The sequence below is a fragment of the Balaenoptera borealis genome (genome assembly GCF_965194805.1).
Source record: "Balaenoptera borealis genome assembly, chromosome: 21".
NCBI classification, from domain to species: domain Eukaryota; kingdom Metazoa; phylum Chordata; class Mammalia; order Artiodactyla; family Balaenopteridae; genus Balaenoptera; species Balaenoptera borealis.
This window is the reverse complement of record NC_138880.1, coordinates 18,680,752-18,696,035: the sequence shown is the minus strand read 5'-3', so window position 1 is coordinate 18,696,035 and position 15,284 is coordinate 18,680,752. Positions and strand designations below refer to the sequence as shown.

Here is a 15,284-nt window from a genome sequence, read left to right as displayed (position 1 = left end):
CAGGCAGACTCTTAACCACTGCGCCACCAGGGAAGCCCCATTTTATCAAATTTAAGAGATGAATTTTAGCAGGGATCCAGGTTCTCAAGTCTTTAGAGACCAGAAACGTGATTTAATTTCATAAAGAGGGTAAGCACAGACGGAAGAGAGTGGTGGTGTTGAAAGTTTCTGCACCCAGGTTCAAGCTCCCAGCTGTCAGGTTTTTTTTGTTTTGTTTTGTTTTGGGTTTTTTTTTTTTTTTTTTTATGGCTGTGTTGGGTCTTCGTTTCTGTGCCAGGGCTTTCTCTAGTTGCAGCAAGTGGGGGCCAGTCTTCATCGTGGTGCACGGGCCTCTCACTATCGCGGCCTCTCTTGTTGCGGAGCACAGGCTCCAGACGCGCAGGCTCAGTAGTTGTGGCTCACGGGCCCAGTTGCTCTGCGGCATGTGGGATCTTCCCAGACCAGGGCTCGAACCCGTGTTCCCTCCATTGGCAGGCAGATTCTCAACCACTGTGCCACCAGGGAAGCCCCCAGCTGTCAGTTTTTAATTTGTACCTTAGAGTTTTGAATAGAAGAAACAAAGGAAATAGAAAATAATCCATAATTTGCCATCATCCAATAGATCTTTGGAATTTCCAAATTTCTACTACACTTTCAGAACTTCTTCCCCATCTTGAAAAGTGTCAGACCAAAATCATCTTTGCACCTGTAAAATTTACCTCCTAAATGAATTGTTTTAAACAGCAATAAGCTGGATTTTTTTTTTTTCCCCCACAGAAGGGGAAAAGAAAAAAATCCCTAACTCTTAGTCACTAGAAAATCAAATGAATCAGTGAATTGTTTAGGAAGACTAAACTGCCAATCTGAGTTTTCTACAATGTTCTATGAGGAAAGAATCCATTTCTATGGTAACTAAGATCCATAGCATGAAAGGCCATTTATTTAAAATACATAATTGTATAAAACATTTCAAATACAATCTGTGGTGGGAAAGTGAATAAGACATCTTATTCACTTTCCCACCACAGATTGTATTTGAAATGTTTTATACAATTATATATTTTAAATAAATGGCTCTGTTCTATTTACGAATATGAAGCCTTGCCATAGATTTCAAAGCTGTTCTTCCATTGAGGTTCTAAACCTAGATGGTAAACACACAGTTGGAGACTATTATCTTAAGATTCCATTAACTTGCAGGCCTAGTCTCACAAGTAAAATATTCTTTTCCCCACAGCTTTTATTCATTCTTGCTTATACCTCTAGGGATTTCTAATCTAAAGCACTGGTAAGAAAGGAATAAAATACATATTCTGAAACACTGGCCAAAAAAAAAAGAAAGCTCATTATTTATATAAGAAACAATAGAGTTTAGTCTCATGTGAAATGAGTCATTTGGCTATATGGAGACGATTCTCTCAAGTTTTCTTCAGGTAACTGACTACTTCTCTAAGATGAGTATCTATTTTCAGTGAGGCTTTGTATTTATGGTAGCTGGTGAGCCTATACATTAGACTAGAGTTTTATTATAATAAAACAATGAGGTATATCAGAATTTTGTTTTTCCTCTCACATTCTCAAATACCTACCAAAGTGAACTGGAAAGACTAAAAGTTTTATAATATAAACTAAGGAGATAGGAGTTGAAACCTTAGCTCTGATACATCTCAGACTTTCAGTTTTATGAGAATAATAATAACAACCCAGCAGATTTATTTTAATCTGAAATGAGCTGCGTATAGAAAGTGCCCATTACGAAGCCGGACTCATAGCATTGCTCAAGAGTGACAGAGATCACTGGTAGCAGCACTGCCAGCTGTAAAATTACAAGTTTATTTGCCATCCTTGTTGAATGGTAGAAAAGTCAGATCCGTGTTATACTGTAGGGCGATATTCACGATGTTCCAAGGGTGGTAAAGTTGAATGTGGTTTTTCCCACAGTACACAGGTGTGATTTAAGAAGCGTCCTGTGTAACCTTCTCTCCTAATCTTCCCACTCTGCTCCACACACATCCAGCTCTGTTTTAGCTCTCTGCATAGAGTTCAGTCCCCCAAAAATTGAAGAATGATGATGAGAATTTTAAAATAATAAAGCAAGACGAGCTGGGAGAAAGAATAGAACTGAGGTGATTTGTTCTGGAGAAAAAGAATCTAAAAAATAAATTTCATGATCTGCTTCATTGTACACTGTATTTTAAGAAACAGGCTTGCATCGTAAACTGATGTTGGATTAGTCATGGTAAACCACCTTTTCATGTAAAGCTGTTTCAACTCCTCCTTTTTCCACTCCTCCACCTTAAATTTACAGTTTTACTCAGGAGGAAAAGAAAAAGCAATTTTGAATGCAGAACAGAGACTGGAAAGGACACTTAGAAATATGAGTGGAGGGGTAGAGAGGAGGAGGAATGCACTAGAGTTTTAATTATGTGTCATTTTCATAAGAAAGTAAGAAGAATCAGATTAATACTATATTTTGCATTACTATCAAAATTGAAACAAGAAGAAAAAAGTTTATCTCCTTTGTATCTGTCCTCCCATTAAGGAAAGAATACAATTTTCTGGACACAGTTTCACCTTCTTTTTTTTTCTTTCTTCTTTCTTCTCATTTTAAAATAGCAAACCTGGCTTACCAGAGAGAATCCTTATTAGCTTTAAGAACAATGAGTTTTGCAGTTACAAAGAAAATGATTTATAGGAACAAAGCTTAAAGCACACTCCTTTAAATGGGTTCTTTCATCTGGTTGCACCATTTGCATAAAGTGGAATGTTCTTTCTTTTTCCTGTGTAGACAAAAAGGTTGAATTAAGGAAGCACTGAGAAGCTTCTGGTGCTTGCCATTGCAAGGGGCAGGGAAGGGGGAGCGAGCCTCTTCTCTCCCTATGCAAGCTTTCCAATCTCTCATCCTGGTGGTCTCCCTGTAGCAAACTTGGATGAGCTTTGTCAGACGACAGTGGTAGTCCGGGAATTTGTTCCAGGCATATCTGAGCCTGTCGGCTGATGCAGGAAGTAAGAGCTGCATCTGGAGCAGCTATCTCATCTTCTCCTAAATTTAAAGGAGTTGGTGCTGAAGCTCTAAACTTAAAAGCAGAAACAAAAGAAAATTCTAAACATAAATGCTATCTTTTACTCATTACCCCTTTCACATTCCATAATCAATTTTCTGAGTGAAACTTTTAAAAAATTACAAGAATAAACTGAAGGAGATCAAAAATATAACTGTGCATCTCTGAACTATCCATTAGTGATTGGAAGTAAAAACAATCTCAAAGATGAATAAAATACATCAATAGGTCAGAACTCCAATTCTTATGTACTGCTCCCTGCGCACTGAAAGTTTTGAAATGTAAATGTTTAGATGTTGGGTATTATGGACCCTGATATAGAGCCGTTATAATAGGGTTCTTAACGTGTCTGTTCTGTTACTTACAGTAACAAAGGCAATAAATACTGAGTATGGAATAATAATGTTTATCATGTGTTTACTACATGTTATCATTCAGTACTTACAGAGCCTGTGAGAAATAGATATTACAGCCCCACTTCTCATATAAAATTAAGTAAAGCTGACAGAAGTGTCACAAAACGTGCACCATTTACATAGCTGTTGTGGCAGTCGTGGGGATAGCGCTCAACATCCATCCCTCACCCTGTCTCTCCACTAGGCAGACTGTCCTTCTAAGTTCTTTAATCTTAAGAACTTCATTTCTAAAGAGCTTGCTTCTTCAGAATCTTAGGATCACAGAATTTTAAAGGGAAATGAAATCTTAGAGCTCTTTTGACCCCACCTCTCTGTTCTGCCTATATAATAAAACAGGGAAAATAAGTGGCTTCTCCAGAACCACAAAACTAGAATCCAGAACTATAGTCTAAGTTTACCCATTCTCTATTCTGATTCCCATTTCATTTTTAACATTGATCCAAAAACAAAAACCCAGAGTGCTCTTTTTTAATCTTTGAGGTGCACATGAAGATAAAATTTTATGCATTTTATGCTACCTTGGCATTAATTTTTAATGCAGAAAACAATTTGGAAGGAGATGGGACATGAGTATTAAATAATTTTTTTTCTTAGGCTTGATAGTCCCAAATATATTAATATAAAAATAAAACAGCAAACCCTTGAAAATTATTTTTATAACTATCTGGGCTTCTTTGTGGTCAATGAATAGTTCTAAGTTTTAAATGTCATCATGTTCTGTTGCTTGGCTCTATTCTCTCTGTTGTTTTGAGAAAGTCATGCATCCTTTCTGAGTCTCAGTTTATTTACGTGTGAAATGGAAATAATTGCCAATATTTTACAAAGTTACTAGAAGTAAATTTTTTAAATTATATGTGAAAAGACCTAGCATGTTCACTGTGTCTGAATCTTTTCCACATAGCATAAGACCAGAGTTACTGAATAATACAATATATTTATCACATCCATATGTTCTTGGTGAGAAAAGCACTGAAATATGAGTTTGGGGTTCTAAATACAAGAATCAGCTTTGCCACTAATTACATATGTGACCTCAGTTGCTGCATTTACCTAAAACAGAAGCCTTCACTAGAAGGTCAGTCCAAGAGAGAATGGATTCTGATTTTTGTTCACTCACATAGGCACTCAAAAGAGATTTGTTAAATGACCAAATCTAATAATGCAGGGGATTGCAGTAAATCTTTGATTAAAGGCACTGACACTAGGCAGACCCAGGGTGGGAATACTGGCTCCATTAGGCATTAGCTATGTGACCTTGGGTGGAGTTACTTTTTCTCTCTGATTTTCACTTTCCTCAACAGTAAAATGACACTATAATAGCATTTATTAACTTTCTAAGGTTGTTTGAGAATTCAGTGAGATAACAACTCAAAAGTACTTTGAATATTTTCTGCCCCATGGTAAATTCTTAAAAAAAGTGGGCTTAAATGTTCATTGTTATTACTACAGCTTTGGTATTCTAATGTTCATGATTTCCTCTACTATGGTTTCTAAAAACTTGTGCTCACATGTCGGCACATTGACTGAATAATATCTATCTTGCGCTTCCCCTATGGGGATGCCCTTCTGGATACTTCAGACATTGAGAGGATTCTCACCCTTAATTCTCTTTTCCTGGATTGTAAAAATTCTGCACTGCTGAGACATAAATCTGGTGACTAGATCTACAAAATATAGAGTGAAAGCATCACTGTCCCCTGGGTACAGAAGCCATGGAACCATACTGTTCTCATGCTCCCAAACACAACAGAGCCATGGCTTTCACCAAAAGTTTTACTTATGTTTGTTTATACAATTTATAAATGTTCATAAATGCAATAAATATAATATATAAATGTCCCACTGTTTTGGTTCCTTTACATGTTAAAATGGAAGTAGTTTTATTATTTGTGCAATTGTTATTATTTGCCTATTTTTTTTTATGAAGGTTTTATTTATTTATTTATTTATTTATTTAGCTGTGTTGGGTCTTCATTGCTATGCACAGGCTTTCTCTAGTTGTGGCGAGTGGGGACTGCTCTTCATTGTGGTACACAGGCTTCTCACTGCGGTGGCTTCTCTTGTTGTGGAGCACAGGCTCTAGGCACGCAGGCTTCAGTAGTTGTGGCACATGGGCTCAGTAGTTGTGACTCGTGGGCTCTAGAGCGCAGAGTCAGTAGGTGTGGCAAACAGGCTTAGTTCCTCCACAGCATGTGGGATTTTCCCAGACCAGGGCTCGAACCCATGTCCCCTGCATTGGCAGGCGGATTCTTAACCACTGAGCCACCAGGGAAGTCCTTGCCTATGTTTTTGAATAGCCCTTTGGAGCAACTTCCAAAAAGTTCTGATAGACTTTATATATTTAAAATAAACATGCATACACAAACATGCTCATACATACATACACAAACATGCTAGTACATACAAACACAAACAGAAAAGAGACCATGATATGCCTAGTAAGAGCAGTTTGGAAACCAAAAAGTATTCCTGGCAAGGTTTCTGACTTTGAGATCATATTCTCCTAATCTTTTCCTTTTTATCTGCCTTAAAATTTCAAGTTGAAAAGTCTTAATACTCTTATAAACATTTCAGAAAACACTTGAGCTGTCCAGGTTACTACTCTTATAATTGGTCAGCCCAGGAAAACCTTTGCTTGTCTAATAGAAACATTGTTTGGATTCTATTGATTTAATTACTATTATATGAAATGAAAAATACAATATTTCCAGTTACCTTGATAATGTAAACCTAAATATAACTTGTCTTGTATTTGGATATTTCTGGTGAAGGTACAAATTATTCAAAAACTAAGTGAATGAACCTATTTATTTTCTATGTGGAAATCAAAATTTCCTAGTTCTAAGGGTAAATAAAAACATGTCTTCATAGAAAATATCTATATAAACATCCTATTAACTGTTCTTTTAGCTTATAGATTTTTTCTTCTTCAATCCAGCTTCCACATTTCTGCCAAACATACAATTCTAAAATATAGTTCTGATGATATTTCTTTTGGTGACTCGCAACATAAAATTCAAAAATGTTTATAGCATGGTCCCAGCTTTCTATCCAACCTTCCCAAAGAGTCCTCCTCCCCTCATTAATATACTTTGTGTTTTAGATGCCAGGAGACCATTAACTGTTCTAATACATCAAGTATTTTCATGCTGCCCCCACTATATGGAATGACTTCTTTTCCATACACGGAAAACCTCAGTTTTTTTAAGGTTCAGTCAAATATTATCCATATTGTGATTACAAAATTTCCAATATCTTGGAAATTTATTCATATATTATAGGCACATACTGCTATACAATTATGCACATTATAAACCATGCACATGTTGTTAATTTTTATTTCTTGAACTGACATAATATTTGAAAAATCAGTTAATAATGTAATTATATGTGCCATTATTTATGCCTCTGTGAAAAACAAGTCTTCATTTAACTTTTAGAACTACACAAAGGTATGTTTCTAAGTCTTGAAGACGTTTCTAAATATGCTTTATATAGCTCTTGTGACTGAAAGAGAACCTTTTAACATCATATTGATTCAAATGGAAAAAATGCATTGTTGATTATGCTTACAGTATTAAGATATTTATTTACCATCCACCAGTTTTGCAAAGGTGTTTATTGAAATTTTGCTGCTAAATCATCAGTTTCTTGACAACATGAAATGTTCTTGAAAATTCATTAGGAGGTTTGCAATATTATATGTTTAACAAAACCCAATGAAATCATTCATTTAGAAGTTTTTCAAAGGTTCTGCTCCCAAATGTCTTAAGTATAAAAGAACGAACTTTTATAGTGATACACTTAAAAAATCTTTAGAGAATATCAGAAAAACATTTCCAAATATTCGTTTTAAAGTTATCTTTTCCTGCCATGAATTCCTTTCAAAAAAACAGTTGTTTTCTTATTCATTGATAAAATAATGTCCTTATCTTGAAAGTGGCGGTTACGTTCATTTAGTTAATTGTCTTCTAGGTAGCCTATGCTGACAGGCCGTTTTTCCTTCTAATGTGTCTGAGGAAGAATTCGGACAAAAAGAATCAGTGTTAGCTGTGCCATTTTCTTGTTGTTTGCTTGTGTTTGCACTTAATAATCTATGGTGTTCTTGCAGGATATTTTATAAGCCCTTTGCTGATCATATTACTCTTGGTTTAATTAAAAATAGATAACATGTCTGGTAAACCAGACACATGCAAACTGAAATACACTGGAACCTAAGAAAAGAACTCCAGGATTGCTTATGTTCTAGATATGCCTTGTACAGATACATATAGATCATTAAATCATTGCATATATCCATTATTATTAAAGTTTATTTCCTTCCTTATTTTTAAAAATAAAACTATTAAATCATTAGAGGAAACCAATAGTTCTTTAATCTATGATTTCATAGAACTCTGTATGCACCTTTGTTACACCTCTTATTACTTAGTATTTTAGTTGTTTACACAGTGACAGAAAATAAAATTTTCTGGGGCAGGGGGTTAATTTTTGAATCTTAATGCAGAGCACAGAACTTGTATATGGCTAATGATCAACACATTTTTTTTTGTTAAATTGGTGAATAAATTAATGGCTCTGTCTCACTCAAACATAAACACTAAACTATACTTATTAATACAGTTGTATCTGATTTTTGCAGGTACTGGTCCAATATGGCTGAATGAAGTATTTTGTTTTGGGAGAGAATCATCTATTGAAGAGTGTAAAATTAGACAATGGGGTGTGAGAGTCTGTTCACATGCTGAAGATGCCGGGGTCACTTGCAGTACATAATGCATCATATTTTCATTCACATTTATGAAATTGCTGCAGAATGATTTTTATTACTTTGCTTCATTAAAATCAGCTTAATGAATATTTAAGAGATTAAGAATTTTGTCCACAGAAAAGGAATATTTAAAAATCAGTGGATAAACATGTAAAATACCTTCAGAATTACTATATGTCTATATCTGAACCATTCTAACTTCTCTAGGTTTTCAAATGGAATTTTCTAATATAATGACTTATGTATTGAATTGAATATATTGAAGTTTAAAACTTCTAGATTACAAATGCCAGTGATAATGGAAACACATCCCAATCACTGGCTACAATTTATATCTTCACAAGATTATAATTTTTGTCTTCTTTGTAATCTATTTAGTTCATTTTAATGTAATTACTTTTTGAATAATGAGAGGGTTGGAAAGTTTTCTTTTGTGCCAAGTTGGCAAAATCTCCAATCCATACACATTTCTAAAGGAAGAATCTTATCCAGCTCTCAAGATCTCTGTGCAATAACTTAGCTGTTAGATAGCAATGTTCATGATATGTTTTGGCCATGATGAAAAACTCATCATGTTTTACATGCTCATATATTGAGATGGTCATTAATAACATGGCTAATAGTATGGTCATTAACAATAACATGTTTATTTGACATGGTCATGTATTGACAGTTTTTTTTTTTTTTAACTGCACTATAAAGTTAGTTGAAAGCAGGACATACGAGAAAAGGCACAGGCCCACCATTGCTATATGTGTCCAGCTAATCAGTGGATCAAAAAATGTCATTTTCAGCATGGAGCTCAGTTTGCTATGCATTTTAAATTAATATGAGTAATTACTTTGTTACAATTCTAGGACACTGTGTTTAAAAGGTAAATATATCTACTTATTCCATTTTAACTAACAGCAGGCAATGTCTTGAGTGCAGAAGGAAGCTTCAACAACCCTCCTCTGTAGTCTTTCATGAAGTGAGTCAATATTTACAACCAGAGAGAGAGAGGCATCTTCAACCCTAAAGGGTTGATGACCCTGAGCATGCCAAAATAGTGCCAAGTTCACCCTGGAACCTGGTGATTGTGCCCTGCTGTCTAGGTGTACAGGCAGAAAGACCAGTGATTGCTATTGAAATTCAACTAAATCTAATCTCAGCCCTGAAAAACATAATTTTCAAGTTTCCTAAGCCCAACTCAGAGAAACTCATGATTAGAAAATAGTACTAGTACAGAATGGCTCTACTGTTCTTTCTTTAATGGTGATAAGCAAAAGCATGGGCTTAAGCATTTTTTCATACCCTGAAGTCTCACCTCACAGATAGTAACCAAATAATAGACTCCCTGCCCTCTCACTTGCAAAGGCAAAATTGTTACCTTGGAATTGGGACTATTGGAAATGGTCTGCTGAAAATGCATTTATTGTGATACATTCTTCTACTTGTTGAACGTAGGTGATTTTCTCCACTGGTGTATTTTTGTGATTAAGTGTTGAAGGAGTGCCTCAGCACAGAGCCAATCTGCAAATGCTGGGAGAGGTGGGTTTTGTTGTTATTGTTGTTGTTTTTGTTTGGGTATGTTTGGTTTTTTTGTAGAGTTCTGTTTGTTTGTTGTTTTAGCTCCTAACATTCAAAAACACTAGCTGAACACAAGCTAAAGGACAGAGACTTCAGTGACTACCCACAACAAGGAACATAGTCTTTGCAAAATTGTTCAGGGAAATAACTTTACAAATAGACTCTACAGCCTTCAGCAAACAAATAAACAAACAGAAAAATCCCCAGCAAATCATTGGGAAGGGGGAGAATCTGCTTTTCAGAGTTACTGCATTATAATATTCTTATGTCCAGTGTCCAACAACAGCAGTTAAAAAAAAAATCACAAGGCATATAAAGAAACAGGGAAGTATGACCCATTGAAAGGAACAATATAACTTGACAGAAAAAGTCACTGAGGAAGTTTAGGTGTTGGGCTTACTAGACAAGGTCTTTAAAATAACCACTAAAGTATGCTAAAAAAAAAAAAAAAACAAAGGAAACTGAAAACAGTGTACTAACAAAATCAGAATATCAGTAAAGAGAATTTTTTTACAAAGCCAAACAGAAATTCTGGATCTGAAAATTACAATTACTAAAATGAAAGCTTCACTTGATGGATTTAACAGTACATTTAAACAAAAAGAAGAAGAATTAGCTAATTTGAAGATTGGACAATTGAAATTATTGAGTCTGAGGATGACAAAAACATGAAGAAAAGTAAAGTAAGGTACCTGTAGGTTGCCCAAAAAATGCATTATAGGAGTCCCTGAAATAGCAGAGAATGAGAGAGAGAGAAAGGAGAAGAAGGAGGAGAAGGAGGAGAAAAGGAAGGGAGGGAGGGAGGGAGGAAAGAAGGAAGAAAAGAAAGGCGGGAGGGAGGGAGGGAGGAAGGAGAATATCTGAAGAAATAATGTGCAAAACTTCTCAAATTTGATGGAATATCCAAATATACATATCCAAGAAATTCAACAATATCCAAGTAGGATAGATTCAAAGTACCCACAGAAAGATACATCATAATAGACTGTCGAAAGATAAAGAGAGAATCCTGAAAGCAGCAAGAGAGTAGCAACTTGTCATGTACAAGGGATCCTCAATAAGATTAACAGCCAATTTCTCATTAGAAACCATGAGGCCAGAAGACAAGGTTTAAAGTGCTGAAAGGAAAAAACCATTAACCAAGAATTCTGTATCTGGCAAAACTGTCTTCAGAAATGAAGGAGAAAGTAAGACATTCCCTCATAAACAAAAACTAAGGTAGTTTCTTACTACTGGACCTGCCCTATAAGAAAAACTAAAGAGGTGTCCTTCAGGTTGAAATGAAAGAACACTAGAAATTAACTCAAAGTCATAAGAAATAAAGCAGCAGGAGTAGGAAAGTAGCTTTTTTTTTTTTTTTTTTCCTAACCAGGAGATGTTCTACTAATCACTGATAATTGTGCTAGGAACTTTGAATTTCTTATACTTAACAAGTATTATTTATATAACCAGACTTTTTAAAATTGAAAACTAATAATTTTAGAAATTATCTTGCACATTATTTTCCCTTTTTTCAGATAGAACAATTGCAGCACAGTAAGACAGATTAATTGCCAGAGATTACCCAGCTTTTAGAGAGAAGTCACACGAGGTTTCCCTATTCTCAAGTCATTGTTTTTTCAACTAAGCAGGAATGCTCTGACTCTCCCATAGACTTGTAGGGGAGATACTGGGCAAATCACCTTCTACATAGATTTTGTTTCTTAAGTGCAATTCTACAGATCAGAAATTACAATGCTTGTATAAAAGGGGAAGAAAAATCAATAATCTCTATCTCTTTCACAAGAATGCTATAGTAAAAAAAAAAGACTTTAAAACAAAATACAAAACAGTGTCAAATCAGTGATATACGACAACAATAATTGGTGTGGTAGTATTACCCAACTTTCTCCTCCTCCAACCTACTAAAAAACAAACACAAAACAAAAACAAACAGACAAAAAACCCTATACTATCTAGGCCAAATCCTCCCTGCCTTCTCCACTATGCTGCTGGATTTATATTTCATCGATGTAGCTATGGAAGAACTGCACTTTCCAGGATTCTCTCTCTCCTATGTTGTTCTGGTTTATCATGGCCCACCAAGGACATTTTTGCATGGGATTGAGAAACTGAGAGTTTAGCAGCAGCCATGGTCCCTTTTATGCTCAGAAAGTCGCTGAGGGGCAGCAGGGCACGGACACAGCGTACACAGATGGTGCTGTGCTGATGGCTGACTGGGTTTGCAGGACAGTAGAGCCTGTAGCTCCTGAACTTCCCCATGGAGCCTCCTGCAGTTTCTCTCCCACCTGAGCCAGGTGCACGTTGAGCTCTGTGATGAATTTACTACCTTCTCCTGCATGCCACCTGGGTCATCAAAGTTGGAGGAGTGAGAAGCTAATGCAGGTTCCAGCTCATCTATAGGGGTTCCATTTTGTCCTCACTCTCTTTCCCAGTTCACACCCATCCTCCCTCCTAAACAGCCACCACCTGACTTCAGACCCAGGACCAGGCACAAACACAACACACTTGCCTTGAAAACTTAATCATCAGCCACAATCCACAATTGCATAAGATTGAATCTCTTGAAGGGAACAAAGGAACAGTTGCTCTGGATTTTGAGACTGGTCTTAGGCAGAAAAGGGGACCGGAGAATAGAGGACATTTAATCATTGCAATGGGACCTCACTGGCAGTCCAGTGGTTAAGACTTCACCTTCCAATGCATGGGGTGTGGGTTCGATCCCTGGTCAGGGAGCTAAGACCCCACATGCCTCATGGCCAAAAAACCAAAACATAAAACAGAAGCAATATTGTAACAAATTCAATATAGACTTTTAAAAAATGGTCACATCAAAAAAGAAATTTAGATTCTCTTCCAGTTTATAAAGCATACAAGTAAAACATGGAATTATTTTGAACTACTTTGGCTGTTGAACAAGCTTTCTGAAAGCAACACTATGTTGAAACTGAAACACATGGGCCCAGGTTTTAAAAGTGGTTACATAAAGTATGAAACTATTGTGCTGTAGGTTTTTCTACAAAAATGTCAAGCACCCAAAGAATTTTTAAAAAGGAAATTACTATATTATTTTTAATAACTCTAGAATTGACTGTAACCCTAAAGCTCTTTGGGGTTCCCTGAATGAAAAACTTTAGGATTACATGCCTAGAGTAATTTTAGGTTAGGGGGAAAAGAAAAAAAAAAGATTGAAATACATTTGTTAATCATCCATTAAGAACCTCCCTAGGGCCAAGTCAGTTCAATCAAACCTACAGGAAGACGTTTGAATTGTTTCAAAAAATGTCTTTGATGTTTCATGCTTACATCATTTCCCTAAAAAGACTGATAAAATTAATGACATAAATTGCTCATTTATTTTCTTTTATTAAATGGCATAAAATTGTCCTACTGTAAAGATTCAATGGCAGAATAAAGTGAAAACACAGCTGTTATTCTGAATAAGGGCCTATTCAAGAAGGCAACGCTTGCTGACTTAGAGAACTAATATGTCATATCCAAGTCAGCTGCCAGAGTGATTATGGGGTAAAAGGGATAACCTGCGAGTTCAGTATAAAAGGAAGGAAGGACGGGAGGAAGGGCGGTAGGAGTGAAGGGAGGTAGGGGCGAAGGGAGGGAAGGAAAGAAGGAAGAAAGAGAAAAGGAGGAAAGAAGAAAAGAGATCCAAGGAATAGCAAGTCTGCTAATCACCACTTCATTATACACCAAAACTTCTGAATTAGAAAGTAAGTCGGTTTGTGATATTTTTAAACTTCTTATGCTGAAGAAATGAGGTAACAATTTAATTGGAGAAAAAAGGCTCTTGGGACTATGGTAATATTAGACAATTATTTTTATCTTAATATTCAGATTCTAAAGTTGACTTTCTACCTAAAGACAGAGCTTCACTCCACATTGCAGGTAGTAAGGGAACCAAGAAATTCAGGGGAGCAAATTTAGCATATAAAAACTTCCCACCAGTGGCCGTGGACTCCAGTTACAATTGGGAGAAATCTCCACCCATAAACTTAGGTTCACAGTGTGACAACAGAACAAACATTTCCTATGCTAGAACACCATTTGTTGCATGTTTCATTTTAAAATAGAATTACAATATAATGTCTTTTAATCCTTAACACTGAGAAAACATATGACATTAAGATGAAGCACAAATGCATAATGTTCTCTGTGGATTATGCGCTTCTCATAGGGGTGAAAAACAAGCAATTCGTCATAATTTACCAAGTGTTTTCTACACCAACAAGGCATTTCATTTTCGTCGTTTCACGAAAAGGCTAGTGTTTATTAGGAAGCCCTGTGATATGGTCAGTGTACTGGGCTAGAAGGGAAAACCAGTCTTTCTCTCCTGGCTCTGCCTCCTGCTGGCTGTACGTTCTTTAGGGAAGTCATTTAACCTCTAAATTCTCAAACCTTCATACATAAATGGGAGTAATTGCATGCGATTTACCTAAAACTCAGGGCGTGCTTGTGAGGAGTAGATGTGAACATGAATTACTGACAGAACAGAAGTGATTCAAATACCCCTAATAATTACTAGCCCTCGCGTGTTTGATGGTGTGAATACTAGTAAAGAAATGGAATGATTTTGAAGTTTCTTTTGTTTTCTAGACTGTGCCCTTTTCATTGGGACATGACCCTGAGACACACACACACATAGGATCATTGGGGTTCAAAATGTGACAGTGTTCTGTAAATTCGAATAGAAAGTTTACTGTGTATCTAGAACTTTGAATTGACTCAGATCTTTTGGGGGGAGAAATGTTGTAGGAATAAGTTTAGTTTAACCTGGTAAAGGAATTACCTGGTAAACTGAAAAACATAATAAGGGGGACATTTCCAAGGCTGCCTGGGGGTACGCACCTTGCCCCCTATAGAAGCAGCTTCAGGCCTGCACAGGAGTCCAGAGAAAGAAGACAGGAGACAAAGAAATTTGCAGACTGATCCTGAGCCACAGCAGAAACCTCAGATGAAGAAGCCAAAACACTCCCCAGGTGAATCTCCTTCCCTGTGCCTTCCAAAATGTCAATCCCTTTACTGAGTAGTTTTCTCTCAATATCATTTCTCTCTTATCTCTGCTGTTCCTTTCCTTTCCTCTCTCACCCTTGAAAAGGCCTGGGGTTCTATTGAAAAGCCACTAGACAGACACTGGCCTGTCCTAGAGAAAGCCTGCCAAGGTCTGCATCCAAACCACTTACTAAATTGAGTCAGCCAGCATCTGATACAGCACACAACCATCCGAGTCAGGTTGGGGAAAGTTACAGAGACTTGGGAAAACAAGAAAGAAAGAAGGAAGAAACTTGGGCCCTTCTTGGGAAGTGGTTATGGTCTAAAGAAGAAAAATGTGTTTTAGTGTAGAAGAGGTTCTTACAAGCAGGGCCACGAAGGGGTATAACTTTAACAACCTGAGAAGAACGCTAAGAGCTGAAGGAAATTCCTAGAAGGAAAAGAACTCCAACTCAGGAGTTTTTAATTGGATTTAAGAAGCAT

At 36.4% G+C, this 15,284-nt stretch overlaps 1 protein-coding gene across 4 annotated transcripts in view; it reads left to right on the top strand.

The window, feature by feature from the left end:
- MSR1 (macrophage scavenger receptor 1) overlaps positions 1 to 11,692 on the top strand; it is an 86,766-nt gene extending 75,074 nt beyond the window's left edge. For all 4 annotated transcript variants that reach the window (XM_082374805.1, XM_082374804.1, XM_082374806.1 and 1 more), the window contains one exon: positions 8,100 to 11,692. In XM_082374805.1, the coding sequence (XP_082230931.1) occupies positions 8,100 to 8,233 (134 nt within the window). In that variant the 3' untranslated portion in view covers positions 8,234 to 11,692. The remainder of the gene's footprint in view (positions 1 to 8,099) is intronic.
- The last annotated feature ends 3,592 nt before the right edge of the window (positions 11,693 to 15,284 follow it).